The 24,211-nt window shown below is 40.4% G+C and overlaps 2 protein-coding genes across 7 annotated transcripts in view; both read right to left on the bottom strand.

Moving 5' to 3' along the window:
• CARS1 (cysteinyl-tRNA synthetase 1) overlaps positions 1-13,056 on the bottom strand; it is a 36,561-nt gene extending 23,505 nt beyond the window's left edge. The window contains exons 1-7 of one of the 5 annotated variants that reach the window (XM_057412823.1): positions 12,956-13,056; positions 7,001-7,246; positions 4,022-4,113; positions 2,999-3,087; positions 2,596-2,692; positions 2,019-2,126; positions 907-1,056 (exon numbers count right to left, since the gene is read on the bottom strand). In XM_057412823.1, the coding sequence (XP_057268806.1) occupies positions 907-1,056; positions 2,019-2,126; positions 2,596-2,692; positions 2,999-3,087; positions 4,022-4,113; positions 7,001-7,246; positions 12,956-12,980 (807 nt within the window). In that variant the 5' untranslated portion in view covers positions 12,981-13,056. Of the gene's footprint in view, positions 1-906; positions 1,057-2,018; positions 2,127-2,595; positions 2,693-2,998; positions 3,088-4,021; positions 4,114-7,000; positions 7,296-12,955 lie in introns of those variants that run through there. The other 4 variants (XM_057412824.1, XM_057412825.1, XM_057412826.1 and 1 more) reach the window with 4 other exon arrangements.
• Positions 13,057-13,294: 238 nt separating this feature from the next.
• On the bottom strand, positions 13,295-23,731 carry LOC130601037 (tumor necrosis factor receptor superfamily member 6-like). 2 transcript variants are annotated; one of them, XM_057412839.1, is made up of 11 exons: positions 23,670-23,731; positions 22,301-22,397; positions 21,303-21,434; positions 21,008-21,119; positions 20,340-20,413; positions 19,547-19,642; positions 18,507-18,541; positions 18,371-18,406; positions 15,378-15,707; positions 14,852-14,900; positions 13,295-14,035 (listed from the first exon to the last, which is right to left on the bottom strand). In XM_057412839.1, exons 1-11 carry the CDS (start codon positions 23,700-23,702, stop codon positions 13,740-13,742), a joined length of 1,290 nt encoding a protein of 429 aa, XP_057268822.1. In that variant the 5' UTR covers positions 23,703-23,731; the 3' UTR covers positions 13,295-13,739. The 2 variants fall into 2 exon arrangements, with proteins under 2 accessions (XP_057268822.1, XP_057268823.1); XM_057412840.1 differs by lacking the exon at positions 18,371-18,406.
• Positions 23,732-24,211: the final 480 nt, after the last annotated feature.

The raw sequence follows: 24,211 nt of genomic DNA, 5'->3' as shown, positions 1-24,211 counted from the left end.
TGGATGGGACCTGCAGTTGTATCAGATCACCTGCTCTCCCCCTCACCCCCTCACTAAGGGATAATCTAACAGAAGCCTTACAGTGCATATTGCTAAAAAGTGTTTGAAAGACTAATCTGAACATTTTACACTAATATTTTTTTTTTTTTTTTTAGGATATAGCCCAGAAGGCATGACTGCTTAGATTTTAGTTGGTTTGACAATTCTGCTAGGTCAGAATACACTTCATAAAGCCACTTGATATTAGAATAGCTGAAAAAAAGATAATTTAGAGAGACTCTTCTCCAGAAGGGAGCACATACCCTATACTTCCTACAGCAGCTACCACAAATAATCCAAAAGCAAGAAAAGATGAAAGTGTAAATTAATTACTAAAAGACAGTAATTATATTGACTGACTTGGTTACTGGGACAGTACTGAAGCCCAATAAAGTCAATAGGATTATTGTCCCTAAATGTAAATATTTTTGGGATGTATTTTTTTCTCTGATCACAGATAGAAACACTTGTGTAGAAAATTGCCACCAGTAACTGAGATGTCCTAAATGCATATTCAGTAATCTATACTGCAATTAGCTCATCAGGACAAAAGAAGTCAAAAAGAAACCAAATACACGTAAGAGAAAAATCCCCATTGGAAAGCTAAAATTAACTAATTGTCACAGTGGGAGGGGGGAAAGTAATTAGTAAAAACAGCATCCAAAAACTATATAGCTGAACTTAAGGATCAAACTTCTTTTATGGAATACAAAATATTACAAAGTCTTCATCCCCACATTACCTCTTTTTATGAATAAAAATGTCCGTAATGTTGCAAGGAATAAGATAAGATTATTTTTAACTCCCCTAACAATTATAAGTCAAATACAATTTTAAAACTGCGATTTAAAAGGAGCTCAAACTGACCTCATGACAGCTGTTGATCTTTTCTTCAGGGAGTTTAGCTTGCACAGCTTCTTGCAGAGGACCAAAAGCAGACTTCACTGCATTTTGAATTCTTTCCAACATTTGCTTTTTATCTGGGTCTGTTATCTCATTTAATTTAACTGAAAAAAGCTACAATTTAAAAAAAAAATAATTTTTAGAAAGCAAGTTTCAGATCAGTACCGTTATGTTCCACACACAATGTATTATCCTAAACACACAGTACCTTGCTTGTGATGAATAATAATTATGCCAGCTAAAAAGCTTTGATATAAAACTACTGAAACATACTCCTCATCAGAAATAAAAGTGAAGTCATAAGAATTTACTACACACCCAAATTCAGTTTTTCAAAAAGACTTTGTAAACAACTACATCATCATTATTGTTGTTTAGTAATTTTCATTTTCTATGCAGTTGATCACTTTAATTACACAGTTGATTATCACAAATGTGTAAAGGAGAAGCTTTAATGTGAAACATAGAGAGATTAAATGCTGTGCTTAGAGAGAATGTCAGGCAATGATAGCTGGGCAAAATTTCCAAGCCTCCCATTCTCAGGCCTGTATTCAATTCACTAGACTGATCATCTCCTTGTGATCTGTTGTTCTAAAAATGACCAGGCCATCACCTTCCTCCACCTTCAGTCCAGCATACAGAATTTATTAAATCCCTAAAGCTTTGGAGACTTTTTGGTCTTTCCAAGGCCACCAATCTTACAAGCTTTAAAAAATTATGGACATACTACCATTTCAAAACTACTTTAAAGGATTATTTTTGACGTTTGAATTCTAATACACAAACATCTAATACCCCAAAACCAACATACACGCACTTGCAAACAAGTTCTATGGACCTGAGTCAGACATGCCTTTTACACCAATAGTTCTTGGCAATTTTAGACCAATGGAAAAATCAAAGCGATGTGCAGTTCCACTAACATTTCTAATTTGAATGGTACCAGTTCAATAGAATAATTTTCAATAGAATAATTGACACAAGCAGAAAGTTTGAGGAGGTAGCAAAGTTAGAGGTGTTTTTTAGATGCTTTGCTACATTATTGAGAACCTAAGATACCAGCAGACACTAAATACCATGCCAACCTCTGAGGCAGTTTTAACATCTTCAAGTAGCTGATGTGGTGCTGATTTGTTCTCTCTATACTGTTCAAAAAGGTAATTTTGTCTTGCTCTCTTGATGATCTACAAAGCAGAAACATGGAAGTATTTTTTGTGAATCAAATACCTCTTACATACCAAAGGCATTTCAGAATCCCTACTAATTTGGCAAGCTATAAGAATTTCACGCAGTAATACAAATTAAACACACCATACATAGTTAACCAGCTACCTCGAGAGAGTTAATAGGCATCTGACAACAGGCAAATAAATTATCTTTGTAAAATGCTTAGTCTTCATTACTTATGACAACATACATTTATATACAAGAATACAGGCTTTGCTACAGAAGGAATGCTACAGAACAGAAAAATAAAACCAAGCAAACAAAAAACCCTCACCAAAAAATCAATGGCTTTGCATGCAAAATATTGCATGTCTAAGTTAATAAGTGTAAGATTTACCTTGGCTTATCGAATGGCAATTACATATGACTCTCTGACTTTCATGCTGAAAGTACAATATTTTAGATTGCAGTTTAAAAAGACCTTACCTTATCATCAATATCTGTAATATTCATACAATAGAAAACATCATATTTAAAATAATCCCTCAAGATTCTTCTCAGGATATCAAATGAGATGTATGACCTAAAAATATAAAAGATATAGGGGTGTTTTTAGTGATCACCTCAAGTCTATTTCTATACTATGCACAAACTACTTTAATCTCAGAGTCAATAATTTTACAGAAGTTTTAATTTTCCCTTATCTGCTTGTAAATTTTTAATAGTGACATAATATTATAACATGCTTTTAATCTCAAATTTGAAGCATTGAGTCTAATAAGGCTATTGTCTAGTAATACACTCATCCAAATAAAGTGCCTTTTCCTATTAATCTTTTTCTTCCAATAGGCACTGTTATTTCCTACATCAAAATAAGGAACTGCAGTACCTGGCATGTCCCATGTGAGAAGCATCATAAACTGTTGGACCACAGCAGTACCACAGGACCTTTTTTCCATTCTGAGGCTGAAATATTTCCTTAATTGAAAGGGAAAATACAGTGATGAGAAAAAAATGAAGATCACAGGCCAATAACACTGCTTTTGGAGATGAGAATATGAAAACATGGATTATAAATACAAAAAAAAGAATAGTTATTCCATTCCCAGTTTTGTGTAAGAAAAGATCACTACTAGTTTTATCATGTAAAAGAGAGAACAGGGTGTGGCTGCTTCAGTTATCTGTACTCTTATCCGTCAAGATATCAGTTTACAAAGATATGGACTAGTCAGGGCATTATTCAAGCTGTGTTTGTAAAAGAGAAGATCAAGCTTCATTTTGAATTGAAAAAGGTTAAAGAGTATAATCATTTCACACATACTTGGATATTACATCCCATGTAACATTAGTATTGCTAATATTTCCACTCTTTCCCAAAGGGCCTTCAAACGACCACAAGAAGTTTACAGTTTCTATTACACAGACAACATCTAAAGAAAGAAACTGATTTTATTCCATTCACATTGCCTATACTTGTGTGCATTACAGTTGAACCCCTGGCTATTTTGCATGATCATAACTTGCAATTTGAAAGTACATATAATGCAACACACATACACTTGTAGTGTACATTTATTGTGTAGAATAAATATATAACATATATAAATACTATATAAAATTACATATTAAAATACATCATATACAATATTTGTATTGTGTAGTACAATAATATCCAATTTATAATATCTAATATAGAAAGATATACAAATCTATATAAAAATATTATATTTAAACACTTGCCCAACAAACACACGCGACTGACCCAGCATCTCTGGCACGTGCTTGTTAAGATTCTACAAAACACAACCCAAAAGCCTGTGTACTGATAGGGTAAACATTTAAGAAATTAATATTTGATGACTTCTCTGTTTGTGTTTCTATGGAAATCTCCACTTTTCTTTCGTTTAGTCACCTTATTGCGAGTTAGGCTGTTGTAGAGGCAGAGCCTAGAATGTTTTGTTCCTTCAGGGGGAGACCAGGGTGGCTGCACACGCTTGCCTTTACCTAGGGGAAAGAACAGTTTAAAGAAAACTGAAAAGACACTTTCCACAAACAGTTTTATAATATAACATTTTCTCTTTATCAAACTGTTAAGTTATATCACACGGAAAAAAACCCACATAGAATTAGACAAAGCAGCTTCAATCCTAGTAATACAACTAGTTGTTTAGAGCTTCCTACAAAGCCACTACATTATTTCGCTCTAGTTTATTTTCTACTTTCTGACTAGCCATTGCTATTAACTTTTGACTCAAGTATCAGGAAAAAGGTATAAAAGTAAGAGCATGCAATTCAGTTAAAGCATTAACAAGAACTTTGAAATATAATGCATTACTAATTCAGTGTTACGACAGTCCTGGGCCTTCTGCAAAGCCACTGATATTACTGTGACTGCATGTGACTTTTTCTCACACAGAAGTTGCAAAAAATCACCAGAGATCAGAGTTAGTCTCTAGAGCCAATACTGACAGAGTATGTGTACTCAGGGCGAGAGGGAGGGGAGACAGAAAGGCTTAGAAAGAACCTCAGCTTTTTTATCATACATTGTTGCTACACACACAACCCATTTTTCAAAACATTTACCACAAGTATGCTTCAATTCAGCAAAAGGCTAAATTTTGCCATTAAAGAGAGTAAATAAAATAGAGGGCAATATTAGTGGCAACATTCTTGCTTTCTTTTAAAATTTTAAGAAGCAACATAGATGTTAAAGGATTTTTCAACCAAAGCATGAGGATGTCATCTGTCAGAATTGCCGATGCTCTGCACAGGGCTGCTTACAGCTGTAATGATGTTAAACTAATCATCACATTAACTAGGAATGAAAGCAAACCAGGAAATTCAAAAATACAGCAAGGCTGCCAGCTTAATACACACGGTACTGTCTTTAGGAATTCTTGTGGTATGCCATTTTAGTTGCAATTAAAATATACAAAATATCTGTTTTGACAACAAAATGCCTTTCTTGTTCTGCATCTAGGGTGCTCTTCATTAACTGTTTCCCTTGATATCTTTGTATGAATTTTTGGCTGAAAACCTCTAAGTAAGGCAAACTTTCATAATTTCTTCATCTTCCTTTCTTGAATAACTGCCTAAATAAGGGGGGGGAAAAATTAACTGCAGAACTCTGTCTCACAAATGGACTCCGTTTAATCTCTATGTTACAAATCCACAGAAATGTGTTTATTCTAAATATTTAATTGTATGAGGTACTCCTTAACATAATACCTCAAGTTCAGAAGTAGTCTATACATAACACAGATCATATACCAAGGTATATGTTTACTTTTTGATTTACAAAGATTACACTATCATGCTTAATTGCAGCTAACGCTTCCCTCAGGGAAAGAAGCCTATGTGGGTTAGTCTAATAAAAGATAAATCTGTAAAGCTTTCTTTACTTAAAACCACACTAAACGTAAGAAAAAAACCAGATACTGCACTGTAAAGCTCTCAGCTTGTGAGTTAAGCGCACATTATATCCACTACATAGACACCAAGGGCAAAGTAAAAGGCACACTGTTTAGTCTGTTCAAATATGTCTCTGCCAGCTACAGTCTTTCCCCTGGTTGAACTGAAGTTCATTTGCTCTAAACCATCCCATGAGCTCTCTGACACACCTGAAAAAAAACACTGACAAAATATCCAAGGTCTAAGACGTGGCAGATTCACGTCATTTTCATAGTGACCACTGCAGAACACCATTTCAGGACTTCTGATGCATATACACAGATCTAAAAGATAACAAGACATAAGTCTTCAGAAAGAGAGACTTAACATTAAAGATTCTATGGACAGGAAAACAGAAACCTTTTCTCTAATTGCTCCACCCTGATCCATGAAAGTCTGCAAAACAGTTTGGTTAGCAGCATTAAATCTGCTATTAGAGCCAGCAGTATAGCTGAGATCCCTGAACTGCTAAAAGGAAATCAGTAACCAGAACAAGCACATGCAGGTACACACACATATACAGAATCTACTCGCAGCAGTCTGATTTTAACTGCTGGTCTGACAGGAATTGAGGACACATCCTCATGAGAGGATGGCACTGGAGTAGTATTAGTCAACAATCATCAGCAAAAATGACAGACATTATGCATCTGTTAGTAGGTATTGCAAGCACTATACAACAGCTCTGTGGTGCTGGTGTTATTATTATCATTTCATGACTACCCAGGCAAGGATCTTGCTATAGAGCAATTAAATTAGGCTAGTTCATTGGAAAACAACTCAGAAGAGTGATGCAGCTCCCAAAAATGCCAGCACCCATGCTTACACAATGACCCAGATTAACCACTTAGTATTTCCTCAAATCATTAGCAATACCTGAATTGCCAGGGTTAAAAAAGAACCCCAAACATTCTTTTTGAAATTCAGTGTTAGTAACAACCCTAAGAGGCAGTTTTCAGTTTACTTTGTAATGAACTTGTATATTATATAACAATTATTTAGTTACAATTTCAGGGAAAAAAAAGCAAAACAAAACAAAACAAAACAAAAGTGGACTGAGCAAACCCTGATATTTTAGGGAACAAGCTAAAACACACACATTCTTTTACAATCCAGTGGCTGGCTTTTTAAATAAAATACATATAATCAAATTCTGTACACTAAGGAATTTTAAAGCCAAAGAAATATTGAAACAGAGATTTAGCATTCAAATAGGCCAGGATATATCCATTACACAGTAACTGCATGCAAGAACTGTATGCACAGTAACTGTACATACAGCACAGTAACTGTATGTATTCATGACCTTGAACACAAGTCGATACGGTAAATTTTATAGTGTGCAAGAGAGTATGAAAGGGAACTTCTAGAAATTCTCAGCAATAAAAACAATACAATGTCAGCTAGTCTATAACCTGCCCATCAGTTTCATATTACTCACTTGTTTGAAGTTTACAAGGCTCATTTTTTTCACTGCTGCCATCATAGATTGCTTTTATGTGTCTGTACCACCGGACAACATGGATATACTGGTCCACAGGTGGCCTCGAAAACTTTCTGAATACCTCCACATCTGCATGTGAAAATGTGAACCCCTGGATATAACTACGAGTGCTCAGGTACTCGTTCAAAGCCTTCACCCTGGCTTCCTCTTCACTAATGCTCAGAATAAAATTGTAGCTGGAAGCTGTAAAGAGAGGCACAGGACATTTGGTCAGCATTAAAAGAAGGAGATCCCATGACCAAAATATATCCTTATACTATACATCTCCCCTCTAAATTAGTTCTGGCAACTGACAAAAAATTTGAGAAAGTATATTTAACATAAGCTACTGAATAACTGTATATTTCCTATTAATATTTCCTATTAATAGGATTATGTTCATGCTGCGGTAAGTTTTTGGAGATATCTTCACAAAGAGTATGAAGGACAAAAGCACAGGTCCTTTTCATGAAGAAATGTTATCTACATGAAATTGGAGAAAATTCTTGACACACAGCAAACCTAATCAGTCACCCCTTACCACACTGCTAAAACACTCATACTGTAATTACTTAATTATGATTAATTCTAAACAATGTGGATAGGCTGTGAATATGTCTACTGAAGTTGAACATATCCTCAAATCTTTACAGGACCAGTGTCTGCATGCAAGCTCCCAGAATGATGCTCAGTTACTCCTACTTGCTCTACAACTCAAAACTTATGCTGTTGCTGTATGTTTACATACCTCTCCTATGACCTATTTTAAGAGTTCTACACAAATGAACAGAAAGGATATTAGATTGTGCTCCTCCCTTGCAATTTTTTAATTCCATGATTGATTTGGTATAGAGGCAATACAGGTTCAACTGGATTCTATGTTTACAAATGTAGGAACACAGAGCAGAAGAAGGGTTCTGTGAGTTAGTGGGGATGCACTCAGTAACTGCAAGCCCTCTCAAAGTCAGTGGGTATGAAGTAGTAGGTATGGAGGCTACGGCATTTGGGCTAGCACAGACACTAAGTAAAACTAGCATTCATTTTTCCTACAGTGATTCAACATCTGCAACTCCATTTGTGTTCACAGTACTGTATAAACATTAAGCCAATACCCTGCTTAGGTAGTGAGCCAAGAAGGTAATTTAAGATGTAGTCAAGGTCATAGCACAGTGAAGCAAGTGGCAGTATCACACCGCCTGTCACTGCTCCCTAACCCCAACAGAAGCCACTGCCACAGGCACTACTCCTTACACTATAGTACAAACATTTTCTGCACGAGTAGTTCCCAAAGCACTGCAAGCATCCATGGACCAGCACTCTTGGAAAGGGAAGGATGAAAGTAGATAAGGAAGTGACAGCTAGGAGAGGATGTGAGGAACAGCAGAACTGAAGGTTTTCCAAAGATCATCAGTTAAGACTTTATGAGCAGCTCACTTCCTGTAAGGAAATACATTACTAAAATATTCTACAGGAACTCAGGAAGACAGGGAAACAGCAGCTAGATACCAAGTATGTCTGTGTTTGACCCTTTTGAATGTAAATGAGATATAGTGGCACACCAGCAGAACTAATAAAAAAGGCGAGTGGTTATAAAAATAATAATTAAAAAAAACCCTACCCAAAACCATAAGGGCACAAAAGATATTTAGAATTCATACACAAAAGCAAAGTCAGATTCATGCAAAGTGTCAGCCCTTCTCAGTGGCTATGTATGCAATTGTTCAGTATAAATAAGGAATAACAGTAAATAGACCTTATGTGCTTGCCTTTACCTGGCTGAATGGGATTAAGCTTTAGCTCACATAGTTAGTTTTACTATAAACTTTTCAGGCTCCTAAATATTTACTGATGTTCATCATCACAGAAGTTCACATGTTTATACACATGAAATAGTTTGAAATAGTCTGAAATAGTCATGTTCATTAATTACAGAAACCTAAAACATGTCTTCCTTGAATGTCAATTTCGTATCCATGAATCATGAGAGAAGGCAAAGAAAAAAAAGTACTATAAGAATGATCCATGTAGAAATTAAACTATATCTCAAAGAAAAGATCTTTAAAGATCTATGGCAAGGAAAGCAGCACTCAATTTGCAAAGTATTATTAGGGTTATTATGACTATTATTCACACACCAGGCTGCTAATGGGAAGCAGATCACTGTATCTGAAACAATGTAAGTGCTTTCCAACCACATCTGTAAACCAATCTAAAAGGGAAGCTGCATAAACTAACACACAAATACAACAAAGATGATAGAACTCATACAAGCTACTTTTGGTAAGGAGAGATGGCAAATACTGCCTGTGAGTGTCAGTCCCAGCTCAGCCCTGATAAGCAGAGCAACCAAAATTACTTTGAGAAATCTTGGCACACACATTAATACTTAAAATTATAAAGTTTGATGTTATGTCTCACTGCAAGAGCAACAGCAGACTTGAAAGTGTAATACATCAAAGAAACCAGTTAGCCCAGGAGACCTAACAGGAGGATGTCTTTACGTTGAGACTGATTGCTGAGTCAAATTCAGCCCAAACTCACATCCATGACTGCACACCACAGGAAGCGCAGTACAGCATGAACACACCTGAGCAGCTGTCAACAAAGTTTCTTAGGGCACAGCAACATCTGAGCCATAGCACTCCCCAGCTCCCGGGAGGCTCACTGCACCAATACGAGTTTCCCACATTGGTTTCACAGGCTGTGCTGAGCTCCAAACTTGTTTTCTAGACTGACAGCTACTTTTGAAACCATGACAGCTAGCTTAAAGCTAGCACAGATGTGGTCTACTCTCTGCTGCCGTCAGATGCTGAGATAAAAGCAAATCTGCTGTGTTTGAGAGTGCTGAGTGATCAGTGTAATTCTGCGATAACTCTGAGCATATTATTTCAGTAATACAGAACAAAATAATTCTCATTCCTGGCATTCTTGTGAGTAGCTCCAAACTGGGCTGAACTAACAAAATGAAAGCTCTTCCGAAGCGCAGGGTGCTCTCCTGGGAAGAAAGAATGAATATGGTAAGATGATCTTTTGGAAGGCAGTATATCAGAGGACCACTTCTTTTCAAGCAAAAGAAATTGGTAAAAATTATACATAAAAGTCAGTTCTGATTTCATTTACATCACTACTAAAACCAAGAACAGTGAATCTACAGAAACTTTTTTTTTTTTTTTAAATCCTGCGATTCATATTCTGTAGCACCAGTTCCCTCCTCTCTGTGTCTCTCAATGCCTTAATTCATCACACACTTCCATGGAAATATTTCCTGGTACCTCTTAAGTGCTTCAGCCCCTCTGCCCATCACTTCAGTACCCCCATCCTCATGTACAACCCATCTTTGCTCAGTCTTCCAACTTTATGCAAAAGGCAGTCCACCATCAAATGTAATTCATACCAATCAATGGATTCAAAAAGTTTTGAGGTAGAAGGACCAATGGATGTATATAGGCCTGACCTGGGTTACCCCTGCTGGTTTAGGAAATCAGACTAAGAAACAGGCCTTCCCTCTGACTACAACTATTTTCCCCTCCCAAACCAGAAAAATTAGACTTGCTACTAGTCAATTGCATTAGGAATTGTCTTCCTGAAACAAAATGCAGGAGTATTACAGAGCTGTTGCATAACACTGTTATTTCATGTGAATGGAATGATCCATAGATGTCAAATTATATGACTGTTAAGAAAACAAGCACTGAGTATGAGTATTGAGAGGTAGCAAAATAATCTTAAAAAAATCACAAGAATTAATAATGTAAGACACACCACACTCCCCCACATTAAAAAGTTGTTTTGAAAGTATTCCACCAGAGACATTAATTAATACAATTCTAATACAATAATTGTCACTACTCAATCTCTTTGGGCAATGTAATTGTCACATATTCTTCTGTGTAACCTATACAATATCAAATTTGATGGAAATTTTTCACTTTTATTAACCTGGAAATGAAAACTCTGTTCCTTGAAAGTGTTGACAGCAAAGTACATACAGAAAAGCCATAAAGTAGGCAGTAAGCTAGCTGAAACAAAAACAGGGAGTTACTTTGCTTCAGGGAAAAATTAGATTTCCTGAGCTTCCGCTTCCCTGAACCTGCTAACCTTGTCAGTCATAATCAGCTGACAACTGAAATGTTCTGGGACTTCTGCAGAGGCATTCTCTGAGAAGTGATCTTATGACATTTCAGAATATTTTAAAATGTCATTTCTCTTCCAACTTGGCTTTCTCAGATTTGAAAAAACTCTTAAAAGGTAAGCATAATATGTCTCACTATTAATATGGCTCCAAACTGGCCATTTACCATTCTGGCTTGTCACTCCAGTAGCTTTGTAAGGAAGTTCAACTATCTGCTCAGTCGAGACATATTATTATCCTTTTCCACAAAAATTTCAGAATAATTGAACCAACACAGCTATCCCATCTGTCCAACACACAGCATACACACACACAGACAGAGACACCCAGGACTTTCAAGACACACACGAAGATATAGAGGCTTTAGAAGAGCAGGGATTTTTAAAATGAAGTATCCCACCAAGGAAGCGCTTGTCAGCCCTACTCACTTTAGCCCTGCAAGTTTCACTTACAGTTTTCCTGAACCAAATGTAGCAATTACAAGTTCAGTAAAAAAGCAAATACTATTTGCCCAGTAATAAGCTTAACTAAAAAGTATCTTAAAGCGCACTTGAACTGAGCCTCCAGTGGGGTTTATTTTGACACATACCTTAACTAAGACACTGAAAACACATCTGAAAAAGCCAGCCCCTTGACAAGAACAAGTGTTTCCAGACTCCCCTACATAGGAATGTTACTTGTGGTGAACAAAGAGCAAAGTAACATTCAGTAACAAAGAAAAAGGGGCAAAATCTTTGAATCTATAGATCCTTAACTGGAATGACAGAAATTTCCAACCCCTTACATATTATAATGGTATTTCATACCTGTATTACTGGTATTCCAAGTTTCCATTTGCTACAGTAGTGTCAAAAATTATAGGACTACCCTGGTCCTCCTTCCATATGGAAGAGCGTAGTATAACCCATCATTAAAACACAACCAGAAAAAAAAAGTCTGGAAAAGTCAAAAAGTTCAGGTTGACTCAAAAAGTTCAAGGGAGAACACAGATGACTAAAAAAGACAGTAAGGGAGACAGGGGCAGGTGAAAGAGAGCAGATGATGTGGTGATCAGTGCACAACTAACTAAGCGATCTGGCAGCCATCTAACATCTCTTAGAACCCATCAAGCTGCAGAACAGCTGGTTCCAAACGTCAGTACTGAGAAACGACAAGGTGTTTTTTTTTTCACAGATCACTACATGTCATCACTAACCTTTACATTAGTAGTGAGACATCATAAGATTTGCCTCCCATGGTCTCAAAAGGTACCGGATCCTCCGATCCATATGCACCAGTCTAAGATGCAGCCGGAACTTGAGGATCCATGTTTCTCACTACCCCATGAACATTCAGACCTAGTGATGCACTACACTTCTAACTCCTCGCTCCCAACAACCTGAAGTTGCATCAGGAGCTGCTTGTGTCACCCACCACCAAAGGGACACCCACGCAATGATGAGTGTGAGGGACTGATTTCACACTTCGCCTCTACCCCAAGCATGTCGTGATGATTGACTACCCCGCACTTCAGGGGCCTGCCGCGACGGGCCCCAAGGGACACGCTAAGGAGGCTGCCAGAGCAGAGCCCCATGGCCCTCATCCGCCATTTCCAGCCCCGACGTCTCAGCAGCCGTGACAAGGCTGTGGGTCGCCGGTTCTCCCCTCTCTGCCGCCGCATGACGTCACGACGCCCACCTCACGCCGTGACAGCAGCGGAGCCGCGACGCCAACCCGCACTGAGCCGTGACAACCCCGGAGGACCCCTCGCCTCGCCTCCCCAGCGCCGGTCTCCAACCTACCCTGCTCGGCGGCGGCCGCTGCCATCCTGCTACCTCCTCCCGTCGCACGGGAGCTGATGCAACAGCATGCCCGGAAGCGTCTCCTCGCCCCGCCCGGCCGCGCCCGCTTTACGCTACTTCCGACGGGCGCATCGCGTCACCACTGCAACGAGGGAGCACCGCCCTCCCACCCCCCACCGAACTCAAACCGCCTTCCCGCAAAGCGGGCGGCCACTGGGCTGTCGTCGTGGGGTCGTGCTCGCTTCTGGAGGTGCCGTGGCGTCGCGGGAGTTTACCACAGCCGGGCTCCCCCCGCTACACTTCCCACCCGCAGAGAAGAAGGTCCAAGAAAACCCCAGCTTCTGGCTCAGCCAGGCTTTTATTGCTGTGCTTCAAACGTAACAGTTACATGCCAGTACAAAGCAAAACACAATTGTTCCGGAAACAAAGCATGGCAATCTTCTCAAAAACAGTGGCAGCTTCTTTGCTCCCACTGGCTGGTCTCAGAAAAAGCATGGATCTGCCTCACACAAAGGGAAAAAACATGAGCGGAGGCTCCTCACTCCCAAGCTGGCATCTGGCGCCTGAGTTTAATACAATACAACTCAAAAGACCTTAGTGAACATCTCAACCAGAGCCTGTGCGAACACCGACAATGTTAAATCACTTCCAGTTCCCTGTGTGAAGGTGAGGTTATCAAGTCCATGCCACTGCTTTTCCTAGTGGTTTGTTGATGTCCTCATTTAAAGGAAGTTTGTAGACATATGTATGTTAGGAAGAACATTATCCAAGTTAGCTGCAAATATTAATCTGTAGCTTCTAACTTACTTATAATATTCTTACTTTTTAAAGTGTTCAATACATTATGATAAGCCCTGTTATCTACTTGCCTTAACTCATCCAGTAGCTTAATAATAGACTGTTTCTCCCCCAGTGAGTTTTTCCAGAGGAGAAGCATCTGATAAGATTGCTCTTCTATATCATTAGGAAAGTTATGAACAGTTTTATTAATAGAATTTTCCTCCAGATGTTTTCTCATAAACTGCTTCCATTTTTTCTGTGGTACTTCTTTTATAAAGACCAAAAAGCTATCACTCAGTTCTGAAAGAAAAAACACACAACACACATCAGCTTAGGGTTTAAAATACAGACTTTTTTCATAGCTAATGTACCTGCTTTCCCATTAATTTTCAGCCAACATATGCACAGACCAAACAGCAGCAGCAAGGCCAGGTTTGGCACCTAAGAAGCTGTGGGACAAGTAGGTTTCCTACTGAGTGGTCTTGAAAGAAGCTAAAAGTATCAATCTACATACTGCAAAAGTAGTTTCTTAAGACACCATTCAGTATAGTTTTGAGGCAGCTTTTATTGTCCTGCACATCTTTATTTAAGCATAATAGGGTTACTCAGCAGTAGGCTTTAACCCCTTCACTATGTTACTGGTTAGATGTGCCATGCAAAGACCAGCATAAGCAAAACCCATTGCTTGGAGATCCAGCACACCAACTTGGTGGGTAGAGGTAAATGTATGGGGATTCAATGTAGTCTTTCATGTAAGCAGACATTTGACAGAAAGATGTCCTGCTCTGACCTACACCTCACTCATTAAGGCAGAGTACACTGCTGCAATGCAGACTTGTTTAACACAGAGAAATTTTGTACCTTTCTTATTCTTAAAAGCATGACTGCACTATACTCCTGTGCAGAAAAGCCATGCTTTATAAAGTAGAACAATTCACCACAGGTATTACAACCCCTCTCAAATGTAGTAACAATCCTGTTTCATCATATTTTACAATAAACCGAAAGCCTTATAGCTTTAAGCAATATTTGTTGGCCTCCCTACACTATTCCTGAAGTAGACTACAGTTAACAGGAAAACAAATTCCAAAACCTGCCAATTTAAGGAATACTCACCATTTTGAGAGAGATCTTTAACAATTATTTGACACTGTGGTTCTTGTATCTGCAATGCAAAGTTGGACCATTACTCCAACATATCAGACCACGTCACTCACAACTGTTCCTGAGCCATTTGATAGCTTACTTCCACAGCACACACACCAATAAGGGAGAACGGAGCAGATGTCACAGCACAGCTGAAAGTATTTGAATAAAGAAAACTGCAGCCTGAAATAGCCATGCTACTAGCTCCAAAGGGAAGCAACAAGGCAAGACATTTGCTGCTACTGCAGAAGAATACCTTCTGTATAAATATTGATCAAGGAGATGAGAGAGGCAGAGCAGGATAAGTGGGGGATTGAAGTTTACTTTCCCAAGGTATCACTTCCCATACTTTCTGTTACATCCTTAAGGCAAAGCTTTCTCTTCCATATCATTCTGCCTGTAAACAACATCCATGACTCATGGAATAATTAAGAACTCAAGTAAGATTCTACACCTATCAGAGAAAATACAGTGATCGCTTCCCACACACACTTACCATACGATTTGCTGGCATCCTAACTCTTGGGCCTTTAGATGGGACATTCTGATGAAAAGCAGGATTCTGACCAGTTTTTGCTGGTCGTGAGAACTCAGCAAACCTCCTCCAGCAACTTTCTACCTGGCATTTCATGCCACACAGACTGGTGCCCCTCTCAGAGAGTACAACACTATTTTCCTCTGGTGATGTGTTTTTCACTTCCAGGTTAACACTGGTTTGCACTTGGTCTTCTGGGCTGTCAGGGTTCTCATCCTCTGGGTTGATTGTGTTGTTTGCAGGTGCCTCCACTTCTGGTAAAATAAGGCTTTCAGTACTGCCCTCAGGCTCCTACAAAGAATAAGAACATATTTCAAGGCCAGGCTGGATGGGACTTTGAGCAACATGCTCTAGTGGATGGTGTCCCTGCCCATGCAGGGGTTTAGAACTAGATGATCTATAAGATCCCTTCCAACCCAAACAATGCTAGACTTTTATGATACATTTCATAGGTAAGCCTTCAAGGACAGTCTGTAGGAAGAAAACAGAATACCTGAGGTCACCAGATGTCAGAGAAATAATAGGAGAGCTGCTGATTTGGCAAAGTTACAAACATGCAAAAGTTACGACCTTGATAGACATGGACTTCAAATGGTTTCCAAGCCTCAACTCTCCACTTTGCTGACTGTTCTGCTACCACTAGACTGCAGAGTAAGGCTCACGGGAAACTTTTCTTAGTGTTTTCATTGACGTCTGTTGCTGCTTTCTCCTCTCGTAGGTGTGGAAAGTATGCACCCTTCCTGAGGCAGGAAAAAATTAAACTGCCTTGCCACACCTGAGCTGACTTAACAACAACAGGACCCTCAAGCCTACCATTGTATCAACGCTGATGCTCACAGAGCTTTTGTCAAGCTGGTAACACCCCATCAGCTTCATGTAAGTGCACTAGCTTGGGCTTTTTTGGCTGGATTAGTTTTTCTGCACATTCTCAAACTAGAATCAGTTGAAAGGGGATATCAGTACATTTGTGACGGGACAAAGAGGGATGCAAGCGAGGAGAGCTGCATCATTTTTAGCATTGTTGATACATTAAACAAGCATATGACAGGGAGTATAACTCCAACTCATTAAGAACAGCACAAGTACAAAGCAGAATACTATCTATCACATCACCTAGTGCTAAGACTGGAAAGCTATACTTTTTTTTATAATGTAGAAAATGAGTGTAACAAGCAACTGTTGTTCCAATGGACTTGTGTTTAAGGTACAGTTCCACAGGAGCATAAGTCAGTGTGATTTCTGTTTGCAGGAGGTCAGTGACCCATGTGCAACACCACCATGTGGCCAACAGACATAAGCAGGGATGTGAGGGGAACCACCCCATGCATCACTCATGTAGTTGCACATCATTGTCATTGAATCCACTTTGTGTAAGGGTGCAAACAGGTTAAACAAGTTGATCCTATTTATATAGTTCTTAAATAGGCAACTGAGCAACTGAAGGCACACAGCATGGCTGACTAATAGCTGCTGCTCCATTTTAGAATGAAATAAAGTATTAGCAGTAGGTTTGGTTGGTTTGTTTTTAAACAACAGTATAAATTCAATGGTACTTAGGGAAGGACAGTGTGTTGGTGCCACACCTGTTCCGCAGATTGCATCAGTGTAACTCTCCTTGGCAAATAAGCTTATGGTTATAGTAACATGAACACTCCAAGTGGGCAGGCATTGCAATTCAAGTCTGTGACAACTCTTGTATCAGAGCTAAGCATCACCATACGTCAACTTGTGACCGTATTACTCTACTACCATTTTTTTAATTCAGATTAAAGAGGTGTTAGAGTTGCCTGTTCCTATGCTGCAGCATTTTTACCAGGTTTTCTGTCACATTTCTTCATCAGCTTCTACAAATACATGAAGTACTGCAGATCAGGCCAGTTTGTGGGGGAAGAGACAACACAACAAAAAGCTATTGGTGATTCACGTATTTGAGTCACTTATAGACCTTAAAAATAAGACTTTAAAGTGATGTTTTTAACTTATCTTTCAGTTCCATTTCCCCAGTCTTCAAGTATTTTTGATGTAATTAAGCAGAACTTAATTATTTGAAATTTCTAACTAGTAAGATTGGACAAGAGCTCACACATGAAGTAAATAGTGCATGTATTGTAGAGGGGACAAGAAAGGCAACAGGAGAAGGTGCTATACATATGCTACCAGAGGAATTTGGATGCTTTTCTATAGATCCTCATCAGGACAAATGCTTGTTTTGCAGCTTGGTGTTACACATCATTAAGTATACTAGTGAAGACTGAGCTCATTTTTGCCTTACTGTAATGTTGGGAGTGTAGCTTCTGAATAGACTAGCTAAACACAAGCTAGTAATGTATTTATCTTGCAAAGTGCTAGACTAAAAATAATCTTTAGTCTGAAACATTAAGGTTCTGAAATAGTGTCTGCCTGCAGGAGGCCAGGGTGAACTTGGCTTTCAAGTAAAACATATACCAGCAGCCAGCATTAGCTTGGTAAACCCTTTCCAGGGATGTAATTCTGAACAGCTGGTATGCTCAGAACCCTGAACCCCTTGTCCCTGCGGGACTCCATAGGACCAAGAAGTCAGACTGCCAGGTCCTGGTCTGCAGCTTATACCATAAGCCCAAAGGCAGAAAGACTCAGTCACTTCCCTGGATCAAGAGAAGTCAACCTTATGAACAAACAACTTTGTAGTCAAAAATGCAAGGGAAGCTAGAACACCACACAGGCAAGTGATAGCTGATGTTGCCTGGGGCATATACACATGAAGCAGCAAAGAACTAAATTGGATCACGGTGTCAGCTGGAGACAGTTTAAAGTGAAAGCTTGCACTTAACCTATTTTTTTTCCAGTTTCAAAATTTCCTGGGCATGGGCTCTAGAATGTTTCCAAGGGAAGTACTGTAAAGGTGAACTGCAGTGGGCACATGCAGCTAATGAACTCATCAGGCCCTTGCTAACTTCTGGCCCTGTATGACTCACAGCTTGTTGCATCCAGGAATGCATCCTATCAGAGTTCTACAGTGAGACAAAAAAAAAAAAAATCAAGAGCAGTGGATCAGGTACAATTAAGCTGCACAAAACCGAGATGAAATGCTTGGCTCCATCACATACTTACCAGACCTTTCTCTGCATCTTTAACAGGTGAAGCAGCTGGAAAAACAAGAAAAGTGTCTAAGAAACTTTTAGGAATTGCAGCAACTTAACCATAATTGAATTCACATAAGATTTCTGTGCACTAGACAGATCTGTAACAAACACAAAAAAGCTCCAATACAAGCCACGTAGTTTTCCTCATCTATCATGTACTTCATGAGTACTACCCTTAGCTTCCATCAACAGCACAAACACCATGCCTTCATACAGGGAATAAAGCATCCCACTTGGCTAAATTCAGACCACATGATGCAGTTTGGCTTTTAAGCCACACTTCCATTCCTACACCTCCCCACTTCTCCCACCTCCAACTTATGCTTCTTAGCATTGTTGTGGGCTATTGCAATACTACAGGAGAAGGCAGAAATTGTACTTTAATACCAACAGTAAAAACATAATTTGAATAAGTTACCATTCAAAATTCAGAATAATTTTCCACATTATTCTAACTAAACTAGTTACAAAACCATTTTAATATGCAATAGTGAAAAGAAGTTTCTCAGGAAAATATCTCCACTTCCACTAAAAAAAAAATAAATAATTCACACATGACTTTATCAGCCTAATGTTCATGTTAAGATGCTCAAATGATGAAAGGGCAAAAATTCGTAGAAAAAAAATAAATCTCCACAAACACAGAGAATCAAAGTGGTTAATAATCTAATTAGTTTTTACTTTTTGCCCCATACATCTGAGCTTGTGCCCAGATTTTAATTCCTCTTTGCCAACACAGTGTAAGTAGATAGGAAAAGTCCTTTTAAGGATGCTATGCTGATCTGGCTTTGAAGCAAAAGCATCTGTCAGCAAAGTAAGGAAACTCAGTTAATGTACTTCATTTACTGAGCAAAGCTAGTCACCATTGTATGAGAGTTAATTAAATTGCATACGAAATGAACTAGAGCTTAAGTTGGTCCAATATAATTTAACACAAAAACCTGGGACAGCCTTAGTGCACACTTTGCCTAGTTCTGGAAAGCTTGTAGATAGTAATCAAGCAGTTACCTTTATTACACTTTAGCTGTCTATGTAGACAGAAGAGCAAAAATCCAAGAGCAAACAAACTTATCACAATAGGAATCCAAACATGAACTGTGCTTCCTGCAATGGAAAAATGAATTAAAAAAAATATCAGTACTGAAGTAGTCTCCAAACCAGATACTCTGAAGCCCAAATCCTCCCTACTGTCCTGAAGAGCAGACCAAGCTCAGCACTAGAACAATGACTCAGCTAGCTCATACTGGAAAAAGCACTGGGCCTGAGCTTCCCAGAACACACAAGTACATCACATATCATTATTCCAAAAGGTAACAGGGGACTTTGTACAGAGCTGTGATACAGCTTCTATGAGGCTTTCTGATGAGACATTTAAGACAAGGGGGAAAATATGTACATGAAAGATGACAGCAAGCTTCAGGTGCTGTAGTGTTGATACTCAGTTCCTTCTTTAGTCTGGTAGACGCTATCCACCAGCAGGAGGGAAAGCCACTCCATATGCAGCTTCTCAGATATAGAAAACAAAGAAATCTTTCCACTACCCATTACTTTCCACAGTGTCACTACTGTGGCTCTGAAAACCCTGGCAATAGATGTAGCTTTTCATAGAGTAAGGTTTAAGACTGCTTGCCACTCCCACCTCTTTGAGAACTCGTCTTTGGCAAGTAATTCCCAAATCAAAATACAGAAGCTCTTAAATATGTCACAGTAATACAGCCACTGTTTTACAGGCTGCTCTGGTGTCATTAGCCTGAAGCCAGCAACCCAACAAACCAAGCCAAGTGGTATTTGTGTACCAGACCTTGATCAGGTAAGCCACATCCTAGGTCCATAGTAGCATTGCAAGTCTGCACAAATTTTTTTTCTTCCGGACACCTGAAGTGGATGGCAACACAGGGTTGTATCTATATTTCCACAGCAATATGCAGCTCTGCCCATGCAAATCTTTTTTGGGCAGAGCTTAGAGACATGAAGAAAACATGTCTAAACAGCTAACTCTGTTAGAAGTGCATCTTCAGCAACCCAATATAAAACTGCAAGATTAAATAGAAGAAAACCAGATAAAGCTCATGTGTCTTAGCCTCTAAGGGGCACGGAAAAACCACACAAAGTAGATGCATTATTCATGCACAATTAGTTTCCTTCAACAGGTGGCTCTACCTCCTGAAATTTTTGACTGGCTGATACAGAGCTCATTCAATTGTGTACATGGAACAGCAATAATCTGAAAACATGAAAAGTGTAAGATTACAGCTATAAGCAACAAGCACCACAATACCAAAATCTGTACCTTTCTAGGTCTCAACCTCACATATTTTGACATCTAAAATTTAAATGCATGAATAATGCTATTGGCTTCAGAGCCATTATTTACTGCCTAATAACATGGCTTCGGTATTGGCACAGTTTTGGCTACAACTGTAAACATTCCCTAGAAGGAAATCAGTCACTTTTATTCATTAAACTTACATTGTACTGCATTTATGACATATTTCACAGCCCTCGGCAGGGCAGAAATACCCTTGTTTGCACTGGCATTCAGTATCATGTGTTGGAGTACACGGTCTCAAAATTGTCTGATCTAAAAATAAAATACAAGTTACAAAAGTTGTGACTGTACAACTGTGTAAAAATTATACCCATGCCATAAAGACAATTTATAAGTTCAATATTCTCAATGGCTGGAAGTGCAAAAAGCCATAGGACCAGGCTTCCCACATTAAAAAGGGGGGAAGGGTTAAGGCTTCAAAGTTGATTTTGGTACCATCTTTGCACTGTCTGCATGACAAGCATTCTTCCAAGCCGTTCTCATGGGTGGTATAACCTACTCCTTCAGTGCAAGGGACACATATTCCTCTCGAATGCGGAGCTCTGCAGTGCTGAGCAACGTAAGTACCTGTGGAAGAGGAGAATCGGCAGCGATCACAAGGGATCATTTCATAGGCAAATGACTGCAACAGGATGTTACAACACAAAGCCATTTTTTATGAAAGTTAAACCTCCTCCTCACAAGCGAGCAGTGTGCCATGTGAAGCATACAGCACAGCAGGGTCAGGAGGCACATTTACTGCTCAGGGAGTTGGGGCAAACGAGGCATCCAGCCAGGCCTCCACCAGGACACATGGAGGGACTAGGATGATGCAAAGCCAGTGTCATCCTCCTTGAAGGAGCACATGGAGAATTGCCTGTAACACCCTCTCTTCTCCTTTGTCTGAAGGATCTCCAAATACACCTGATAGCCCCCCCCAGTACATTAAGGGCAGTGTGCTTCTTGGCGCAAGGCTTGTGAACTCTGCACACATTGGGCAAGGAGGGGGGAGGAAAGGCAAACCAAAGTTTTACCTGCAGATACAGAAACATCAGAATTCTACAAGGACCCTTTAAGAAAAAAAACAACAAAAAAACAACCAAAAAAACCAGCCACCCCCCCCCCAAAAAAATAAACCCCACAAAATCCAACACCATAAAAATGAACAAAATCCAGCAAACAAAACATGCCACAGAAAAACCCGACTTTGAACACTTCATCCTCGGCAGCAGCATGCAGAGGTCTCCTGGCTCGCTGCTAAGGCACGTTTTCCAGTCATCACCTATTGCACAAGGGGCTTCAAAACAGAGCCCTGCCTTAACAGCACCAAGTTGCCACAGCTCCGATCAGACTTACATGTTCACCACATTCAATGTAAAACCAACAGTAACACAGTCACCTCCACGGGGTAAAAAAGCATGCCCAGTATCAGCTACAACTGCTAGAGGTATTACCTGCTGAACAAAATACACAGCAGTGATCTTCGGCTAAGTACTCCCCGTCTCCACAATGCTCTGCTCCTCGGGCTCCAGGCATTACCAGCAGTGAAACCTACAGTGGAAACGAGCAAGTGCTGGAGTGATTCATCCTCCCAGGACACGATAACCATCTCAGGGTTCCTGTGAAGACTTCAATGAAAACACATTCAGAAGTTCATGAGAAAGCCACAAAGGAAACCCAAACTAATTTCTGCTAAGTGTGCCTCTCTCAGCGATAATTACAATCACAAAACTGGGGTTACGGTTGTGGCTGGCAGGGTTCAGGCAATCGTTGCCCCGTATCCCCGCCTTGGTTTTAAACTATTTTTACCAATTCACTGCAGTTGAACTTCAGAGGCCGAGACCTTGCGCTAGGGATTAATTTCTCCCTCCTCGCACTTTGTTAATCCAGAAGGATCAGCGTTTGTCTTTCTCCAGCAAAATGGAGGAAACGCCCCACAAACCTCATCCAACATTTCTCACTAGCACTGTAATCTTCAGTAGAAGGCACGCAGTTGAGTCACCAACAAAAATAACTTACTGTGGCCACATGAACGTTAGGAACTCGTTACATTTTAATTTTATTCCGGTATTAAGAGCCCCGCGGCCGCCCGACCCTCTCCGACACCCAGGTGCGAGGCGATCAGCGCGGGGCTCGCTCAGGTGCCGTGGGCTCCGGGCCACCACTACACATCGCTCAGAAAAAGGGCGAAGCGGGCAGGAGGAGGGGAAGCGACGGCGGCGGAACCTCCCTCAGTTAATTGCCATCGGCGGCCAATTTCTAAGCTGAAACGGGGAGTCCCCGCTCCCCGACTCGGCTCTTTCAACTCTCTCCCCGCGGCACGAAAAGTCTTTTCCACAATCGCAGAGTTGAGAAAACCACCAATTTCCCAAGCAGACTACGTGTAGGGCTATTGAAGAGCTCACTCCTGGCTTGTAACTTTCTTTTTTTTCCGAAAGACAGCGCGGGGACAGGTGAGACTTGCCCCCACCCCGTGGTGCGCAGGTGGTTCTGCACCCCGCAGTCCGGGGCTGGCTTTACACCCGCAGCTGCTGCGCTTCCTCGCCCTAAATTCAAGGAAGCGGTTATTAACTCAGGATTCCCGAAACTACAGGCAACAGGAAAAAGAGAGAGTTAAGGCAAATTACTAAGTTCCTTTGAGGAAGAGAAGAGCAGAAAACCCCGCGAGGCTCCTCCACGTTACTCCACTGGCTGCGGCCAGGTACCAGGTTTACTGGCGGCGAGCAAGTGGAGGACGAGCCCCTCCTCGCAAACAGCGAACACGACCACAGATGCTCCCGCCTTCCCAGGCCCGGCGCGAAGCAGCACGGCCCCAGTACTCACCAGCAGCAGGCCCACAGTCCCTCCGGCTGCCATAGCCGCACCTGCCTCACTCCAGCGCTGCGCTGCGCTCCGCCGCGCTCCGCCCCGCACTCAGCACGACCACAAGTCCGTCCCGAGCAGCTTTATAGCCGCCGTCGCGGAGAGCGAACCGGCCCCGCCCTCTGCCACCGGGCCTCAGAGCCCTCCGCAAGAGCCCTCCTGAGGGCAGAAGAGGGCTATGTCGTGGTTTAAGCCCGTCCGGATAGGTAAGAGAATCTTAAGAATGAAACCCACGGGTTGAGATAAGGACAGTCCAGTAACTAAAGTATAATACAGAACTACTACTACCACCACCAATAATAATAATGATAGGGGAAATACCAAGGGGAGAGAATATAAAACTAAAAAGGTAAAGGAAAAAAAAAACGATAAACACAAGTGACACACAACACAATTGCTCACCACCCGCTGACTGATACCCAGCCCGACTTGAGCAGCGATCTGGGCCTTCCAGGTAACTGCCCCCAGTTTATATACTGGGCATGATGTGCTGTGGTATGGAA

The sequence above is a fragment of the Pezoporus wallicus genome, unplaced genomic scaffold (assembly GCF_028554395.1).
Source record: "Pezoporus wallicus isolate ANWC-B61680 ecotype Strahan unplaced genomic scaffold, APGP_CSIRO_Pwel_v1 scaffold_6885, whole genome shotgun sequence".
Taxonomy (NCBI): domain Eukaryota; kingdom Metazoa; phylum Chordata; class Aves; order Psittaciformes; family Psittacidae; genus Pezoporus; species Pezoporus wallicus.
The sequence above is the reverse complement of the archived record's forward strand: the minus strand, read 5'-3'. Positions and strand labels throughout refer to the sequence as shown.

Excerpts from the sequence above, each read along its gene's own strand:
- LOC130601037 (XM_057412839.1), bottom strand. The coding sequence starts at position 23,702 with ATGGCAGCCGGAGGGACTGTGGGCCTGCTGCTG. Across the intron at positions 19,643-20,339 it reads ATGTGGCTTACCTGATCAAG|GAAGCACAGTTCATGTTTGG; the intron begins GTCTGGTACACA and ends TTTCCATTGCAG. Across the intron at positions 14,036-14,851 it reads TAAAGATCTCTCTCAAAATG|AACTGAGTGATAGCTTTTTG; the intron begins GTGAGTATTCCT and ends TTTTTCTTTCAG.